This window comes from Eucalyptus grandis, chromosome 10 (assembly GCF_016545825.1).
Source record: "Eucalyptus grandis isolate ANBG69807.140 chromosome 10, ASM1654582v1, whole genome shotgun sequence".
Lineage (NCBI taxonomy): Eukaryota > Viridiplantae > Streptophyta > Magnoliopsida > Myrtales > Myrtaceae > Eucalyptus > Eucalyptus grandis.
Window position 1 is genome coordinate 8,274,873 of NC_052621.1, and position 7,861 is coordinate 8,282,733.

The 7,861-nt window shown below is 42.5% G+C and overlaps 1 protein-coding gene across 1 annotated transcript; it reads left to right on the forward strand.

Annotated features, from left to right (window-relative positions):
• The first annotated feature begins 394 nt into the window (after positions 1–394).
• LOC104421534 (outer envelope protein 80, chloroplastic) lies at positions 395–7,161 on the forward strand. The gene is made up of 16 exons (XM_010033517.3): positions 395–1,163; positions 1,536–1,629; positions 1,785–1,867; positions 2,000–2,097; positions 2,196–2,265; positions 2,481–2,574; positions 3,381–3,462; positions 3,599–3,634; positions 4,039–4,192; positions 4,498–4,635; positions 5,065–5,135; positions 5,231–5,309; positions 5,382–5,497; positions 5,716–5,863; positions 6,360–6,429; positions 6,720–7,161. The coding sequence occupies exons 1-16, from the start codon at positions 525–527 to the stop codon at positions 6,872–6,874; spliced, it is 2,127 nt and encodes a 708-aa protein (XP_010031819.2). The 5' UTR covers positions 395–524; the 3' UTR covers positions 6,875–7,161.
• The last annotated feature ends 700 nt before the right edge of the window (positions 7,162–7,861 follow it).

The following is a 7,861-nucleotide window of genomic DNA, read 5'->3' on the forward strand; positions in this document are numbered from 1 at the left end:
TGTTGCATGACTTGAAGCATTTGAAGTATTAAAAATTAATCTGTGTATTCTAAAGGTAAGACTATTTGGGTAAATTAAAAATATTGTATTAATCTCGAATTCAAGCAAGAGTTGGAAACCAAATTCACCAAAAGAGAAAAAGGAAAAAGAGAAGGAAGAGAAATGAAATGAAACTCATTGCTATGGCCCTGGCAAAATCTCTGTCTAAGCCCAGCAAGGAGGGCAGAACTCCTGGGCCCTGCGGCTCTGCCTCAGAAAATGGCCCAATAGGCCGGGCTCGGGCTCTCCGTACTTGACCCGATCTGAACACCCGACCCGTTTTCACCCCGGTTTTCAATGGGCAGGATCCGGATGCTCCGAGATCCGACTCCGAGTCCGTCACTCCACTCCCCAGTCCCAGTTCAGCTTCGGCGTCTTCTTCTTCTTCGTCGTCTTCTTCGCCGGTTCCTAAAACCCTAGAATCCGAAGGGCTTATTGCCTCGCTGCCATTTCCGGCACACCATTGCCGATCGCCGGGCGGAGAAATGCCTCGCAACGACGGCGTCCGCTTCACCTCGTCGTCCGTCAAGATCCGCCACCTCTCGCCGCCGCCGCTGCTCTTGGATTTCCTTTCCGCATCCCATGATCCCACGTCGCCGCTCGCCGGAACGGCTCGCTTGCTCGCTCGATTCATCGGCTCCTTCAAACATCGCGAGCGCGAGCGCGAGCATTGGCTCGGCCCGAAGTCGCCGCTCCTGAGCTCGCTGTCGCTGTCTCTGGCCCGGCCGAGGAAATTGCCCCCGCTCTGTTCCGCTTCTCTGTCGCTGAGCCAACCGGACGGCACGGCCCTGGCCGATCCGGGATACAAGGAGAGCCCCGCGGTTCCGCCGGTCGAGTCGGCTCAGTCGGAGTTTGAGGCTCGGAAGGGGCAGTCGGTGAGTCGGCACGACGAGGAGAGGGTGCTGATTAGCGAGGTTTTGGTGAGGAACAAGGATGGCGAGGAGCTCGAGAGGAAGGACCTGGAAATGGAGGCGTTGCAGGCGCTCAAAGCTAGCAGGCCCAACTCGGCCCTCACCGTGCGTGAAGTTCAAGAGGATGTCCATAGGATCATAGATAGCGGATACTTTTGCTCTTGCATGCCGGTGGCCGTCGACACGCGGGACGGTATCAGATTGGTGTTTCAGGTAATACATTGTCTCTTTGTAGTTTGTTGTTGGGGTAACTGCCGGTGGTGGTTAATTAATTTGATGTCTATGCCGGATGTTTCAGACAACAATGTGTTTATTCTCTTTGAATTATACAAGAATATTGTTGTATATAATTGGAATATTGCATTGAGATGCTGGTGACTTGACTGGGAAACGATGAAGCAGTATGGCTAGGCTTTTAAATTCTATCTTCCTGCTAAATGTTACCCGCGGTGGCAACAAAGATAGAGTTGGGTTGGGTTCCTTTCATCAGTATTCAAAGTGTCAAGAACCAGAAAGCTCGTTCTAAAACTTGTATCTTGCTTTTCTGATGTCGTGATCCTTGTCACCTCTCTCTTGTGTCACAAGGTAGAACCAAACCAGGAGTTCTACGGATTGGTATGTGAGGGGGCTAACGTTCTTCCATCAAAATTTTTAGAGAACGCTTTGCGGGATGGATATGGTAGGTTTTCTATTATATATTCCCTACAATTATACTTAGGAAACTGTGTTTGATGGAGTACAATAGCACCTCCTTTTGTTTATTTTCTTTTTGCTGGATGGAACAGCACTCAAATGATGTCTACATTGTTTTGATTTTTGTGTCAAGTGGTGCAGGAAAAGTGGTTAACATTAGGAGATTGGATGAAGTAATAAATTCCATCAACGGTTGGTACATTGAGCGTGGTCTCTTTGGCTTGGTATGCTGTCACACTTGCACATTACATTGTTGATAATGTATTTTACCCTATATTGTGCAGGGATTCCAAATAAATTCTCTGTTAATTTCTTCCTATGAATAAATAGTCTGTTCCTACCTATTGTTAATCTAGGTCTCTGATGTGGAGATTCTTTCTGGAGGAATTTTAAAGATGCATATCTCAGAAGCTGAGGTTAACAATATCTCAATACGATTCCTCGACAGGAAGACGTAAGACTGTGCTATTGGATTTGTTGACATGCATGCATGTACTTTGTAGAATTGACTATTCAATAATTGATAAGACATTCATTTTGTTTAACTTTCAGTGGCGAGCCAACTACAGGGAAGACAAAGCCAGAAACAATACTTAGACAACTCACAACCAAGAAGGGACAGGTATGACGGATCTAAAAAAATTTCTGTCCTATACCCCAAAAAAAAATAAGGAGAGAGAAAGGGAGATGGATGAGAATGAAATCGAAGAAGACTATGGGGTTCTTTCAGCTTTCTCAAAGCTTACTTTTTGATTTTGTGGGGTTGGGGGCATAGTGGCTGGTACATCAGGTGCTGATCTTGCACAGAAGCTTTAAATGGGATTAACATGCTTGCAGGTTTACAGTATGCTCCAAGGGAAGAGAGATGTAGAGACTGTATTAACTATGGGAATCATGGAAGATGTTAGCATTATACCCCAGCCTGTGGGAGGTGAATTGAAAATTTTGCATTGATTAATCTTCTTATGGACTTCTTCCCCCTTGCATCTTTGTCATGTTTCTTAAGACGGGCTAATGAAAGCCCCTTCCCCAACTATACTAGCATGGTGAGGTGTTACTAATGTTAACTGGATAGTCTGTAATTTATCAACTATAATAGGCAGTAGATTTCATCTTCTGTTTTTTGTCTTTGGATGCCATGGTTAGAAACTGTTGCTCAGTATGACCAAGAAGACCCGCATAAATGGTGGTAAATTTTCTTTTTGGTCGGTAACTTGTGGCATTTTTTTGGGTAAGTAGTAATTTGTGGTAAATGATGACTACGACTGTATGAGCTCCATAATTTGGTTATCAATAGACTGCATCTTTCTTTTACGGCTATCTGATACAATTTTTAGTTCTTTAATATGAACCGTTCACATATGCAATTTCCCCGAATCAGGCTTGAACTTTAAAAGCAATGATTGGTAATTGTAGCTGATAATTTTATTAATGATCTTATTGTACTGACGCATTGTTAAGTAAAGAATCCCATTTTGAGAGAAAGAGCTGTTGGATGAATTGGAAATCAAGGAGTTCTAGATCTAGAAGCATGTGGATAATGAGGAGTTCCTGTATTGTCCTAGACTTGTATTGTTGTCCTACTTTCAGGTTGACTTCTATTCTCGTTTGACATTATTATCTTATAATATTTGATAAATATTAAGAAATTAAGTGCTTCCTAATCTGTGTATTTGGGCTTTTGTGTATTTCTGTAATTATTGACATGATGAAACTTACAATTTTCTTGTCTTATAGATACCGGTAAGGTTGACCTTGTGATGAATGTTGTTGAGCGTAAAAGTGGAGGCTTTTCAGCAGGTGGTGGCATATCAACTGGGTAGGACACATTCGCCTGCATGAATATTACGCTAGGATTTTCCTATGCATTGATATTTTTGTACTTATTTTTTAGTTTTATTGATTTTTGACTCATTTCTGATATAACTTTTGACGTCGTGGTATTTACATTGCAGGATTACAAGTGGGCCCTTATCAGGGTTAATTGGAAGGTAAAATGAGGACACCCTATGCATCGCTTCTTGATTTTACTTTATGGTTGCATAGTCTTGAGGGAATGATTTTAATCACATGAAAATTATGCTTTTACGTCTTTGGGATATGCCGTTTAAGCAATTTGGTAAATTCAAATATACTTAAAGTTAAATGAAGCTGGAGTGTAGAGCTCCGAGGTTGACAATTGCAGGGGAACTGCTTCAGTCTATTATGTATTACTTAGACCAAATAAAACCAACACCGTGCTGATCAAACTCGTAATGCATCTCCTTTTCTTTTCTGAAGAAAAGACAGAGGAATATTGGACATATGCATGAAGTAACAAGCTTTTACTGTTGCATGATTTCAGATTTTGCATGGTGAAGATTTTAATTCATGCCTGCTCATACTTCCATTGCAGTTTTGCATATTCTCATAGGAATGTTTTTGGGAGAAACCAGAAGCTCAACATATCCTTAGAGAGGGGGCAATTTGATTCAATATTCCGAATAAACTACACAGATCCATGGATTGAAGGAGATGACAAACGGACATCTAGAACAATCATGGTTCAGGTATGGTATACAATTTTCTTTAAATCTTGCCTATGCTATGGTCTTATATAGATGCTTTTTGGTTTAGAGGTTTTTGAAGAATATTTAGTATATTAAGAGTAATGGTAACTAGATGAGTTTAGGTACTCGAATATGGTAAGTTAGCTTTTCTCTGTATGGTCTATTCTAGAAAAAGAATTTATTCACCCTTGCATTAAGTCAATTGAGTGAAGGTGTATTGGTTTGTGACCTCTCTCCCCCTGTTGCAATCTTGAAATCTTAGCATGGTGTCAGAGCTTGATTCATAACACCACATATTTCAACAGAATTCAAGGACTCCAGGTTCAAATGTCCACAACCAAGCTGAACATGGTAACCTAACAATTGGACGTGTCACAGCTGGTGTTGAATTCAGTCGTCCAATCAGGCCAAAGTGGAGTGGTACAGCCGGGCTAATTTTCCTGGTACATGGTCGAACCTTCTTGAATTTCTATGTTGACTGCTAAAGAGCTATATTTGTTAGGTAGTAGAATTCTTTGTTAAAGCTTGAATGTAAATGTCATCTATGATATTTTGACATAACATCAACTTAGAATATCTATTCTTAAACGGTTGTTGGGATAGTAATAAACTTGTCGCTTTTGAACTTTTTTCATGAGTCGCTGGGAACTTGAATTTGGCAAAGAGTATTTTTTCCATATTAGAAGGAAGCTGTACTCGCATGTAACAGTTTCCTGATGCAAGGGAAATGCCTTTGCTGTTGTAGTTTGTTGGTTGGAATCTACATTTTGTTAGAGTTGATGCAGCCAAAGTATAGAAGTCTCGTGCCTTTGTCTTCCCTATTTCATGCTTTAAATTTATCTTGTGTGTCACCTTTTTGGGTAAATTTTCAGCGTTCAGGTGTTCGTGATGACAAAGGAACCCCAGTAATTAAGGATTTCTACAATAGCCCTCTTACTGCAAGGTATCTCTACGTCATGTATTGGAAATTTTGTTCGTTTTGGTTGAGATTTTTCCTTTTTATTTTGGCTCTACATTCCCTCCCTCTCCTTTGTCCAGTGGGAATACTCATGATGATAGTCTACTGGCCAAACTTGAGACGGTCTACTCTGGTTCTGGCGATCGTGGGTCTTCAATGGTTAGACAAATTTTATTTCTTCAATGCACTGATTTGGCTGTCTTGTGGGTTCTAATCTTTTGGTATTAACAGTTTGCATTCAACATGGAACAAGGAATTCCTGTTTTGCCGGAGTGGCTGTTCTTTAACAGAGTGAATGCCCGTGCTCGTAAAGGCATAGAAATTGGTCCTGCCCATTTTGTTCTAAGGTATCATGCCAATTTATGATTGTCTTTTAAGAGACTCTAGATAGCCCTGTGTATGAAAATTCAGAGCATTGTGGAACTTCCAGATGGCTTCACAGTAAAAGAAGCCTTGAACTTGGGAGTGTATTTAACTCTGTGAAGTTGCTGTTTCTAAGCATCTTCTATACCTTTTCTATGATGATGAAAATTGTTTTCTGATTGATTGTCTGTTCCGTTTGTAGTTTGTCTGGTGGGCATGTAGTTGGTAATTTTTCTCCTCATGAAGCATTTGCCATTGGTGGAACAAATAGTGTCAGAGGCTATGAAGAAGGTGCTGTTGCCTCTGGCAGATCTTATGTTGTTGGCTCTGGTGAAGTTTCATTCCATCTGGTGGGTAACTTTTGTCATTGTGCAATTTTGCTCTTTGGCTAATCATTTTCCTCTTTCCTTGGGCCTCAATCTGGGTCACCATGACTACTGAACTGCTTTCTTTATCTTTCTGTTTAGTTGTTTGTGGTTCCTCTTAAGGTGGTTTCTTTTCACCTCGAATCATGAGTTTAGGTGACTAGATGTTATCACACAATCATTTACTAGAGCATACTACTTTGGTTTTGTGATGTCACTGCATATTTTTCACTGTCACAGATGGTTAATTTTGGGACTGAATTTCTCTTTTGAAGTACTCTTAACTGGAATTTGAATACTTGTTTAATAGTTACATTCTTCCTTTGATGATTGCAATATTGTTTAAAAAGAGCATAATGCCCCTTTCTCTCTGTGACGCATGCACTATGGGCATGCGTACCATGTCCCCACTTATGAAAATGCCATGGATGTGAAGCCATCAGTATGCTAACCATCAGTTTTCTGTCTTCACGTCCTTCAGGTGGGGCCCGTTGGTGGAGCTCTGTTTGCAGACTACGGGAATGATCTAGGATCAGGTCCAACTGTCCCCGGTACTCTCTCTCTCTCTCGTTGCATTCGCACATGCACACGCACATACACAAGTGAAAATTTTTTAACATCCCTACCTGCTAGAGCTTGATTGAACATTTTGCAAATGATTTATGTTTGTTAAATTACAGGATCTGCGTAAGATTCCAGTAAAAATCATCACAAAAAATTCCTATCTCTAGTTCCGCATAAAATCAAAATGCATAATTTTTTGCTCAAATTCCTTAAGTTGTTTATATGTTGGTCAGATTTTGGCAGAACTAATCCTAAGTCGCCTCGCCTTGTTCTATAGGTGATCCGGCTGGTGCAAGGTTCAAGCCCGGAAGCGGTTATGGATACGGGGTCGGCATCCGTGTGGATTCACCTCTTGGGCCACTGCGTCTGGAGTACGCATTTAATGATAGGAAGGCTGGCAGGTTTCATTTTGGGGTCGGTCATCGAAACTAAGTCTTCATCATCCCTCTCTCTCTCTCTCTCTCGGATGCCGGATTTGGACGTTTGAAGCCTGTGTTCAATTCAAGTTCGCCTACATCCTCATCCTGTTTGGAGGATAGGAAGAAGATGTGGGCCAAATGGAGTTTTGGTCATGAAGAACATTTTCTTCTCTTTGTAAATGCCCTTGATTTTCTTTGTCTTCAAACAAAGCTAACCGACGAGGTCGCCTTGGATCAAAACACTTGTAAATCTTCACCTTTGCAAGCTCATATCGACGATGTCGTCTGGTCGCCTTAAAAGTGCCATGGAGTTTTCCTGTACGATCATCAAATCGCGAAAAAAGAAGAAGAGGGGAACAGAAGTCCTTTACATAGGACGACAAGTGACATGAACTTGTCACCGTCCATTGCTGTCCTCCGAATCCCCATCGTCCATAGATGCATGTGTTTTGCCCGTTCGATATGGAGAGCGTGCGCTGTATGTGAACAGTCCGCGGTATGTAGCTGAGCCATCGCCGCACTACGTGCTGAGCGAACACATTGTCCTCCTCCCCCCCGGGCCCCTCTTTTCCCCTCTCGGTACGTCCCATCGACGTTCTACCCGTGGCCACCTGTCGTATTCCTCTCTGTGTGTCGTTTGTTTCCCTCTTTTTGTTTGGGGAGCATACGATAGACTGAGGCACGACCTTTTTGACCTACGTGCCCCCCTGTCTGTCCAAGCTTTCTGACAGAGTGGGTACGTACGTACGTGCGTACTTGGGTTCTCCTTGCTCCCGACTGTTCGCTTTCCTCCACCGTGAAATCTCGTGTACCGGTCGAGCCCGCTAGGCGATAGACGACAGACCAATGTCCTTTTGTGGAAGTCTCCGTCGTGGAACGTGCACATCATGCGACCTGTTAAGCATGATTTTGCCCGTATGGATCTCGTAACGCCAAGGCCAGTACCGAGCACCGCACTTCTTGATTCGCCAACTATTCGGCTGACACGGAGGCTCGGGCC

What these genes read in the sequence shown, in the direction of transcription:
- LOC104421534 (XM_010033517.3), top strand. Translation starts at nt 525, where the DNA reads ATGCCTCGCAACGACGGCGTCCGCTTCACCTCGTCGTCCGTCAAGATC. An exon ending in TTATCAGGGTTAATTGGAAG is followed by an intron (nt 3,635 to 4,038) that starts GTAAAATGAGGA and finishes CTTCCATTGCAG; the next exon opens with TTTTGCATATTCTCATAGGA. An exon ending in AATAGCCCTCTTACTGCAAG is followed by an intron (nt 5,136 to 5,230) that starts GTATCTCTACGT and finishes TCCTTTGTCCAG; the next exon opens with TGGGAATACTCATGATGATA.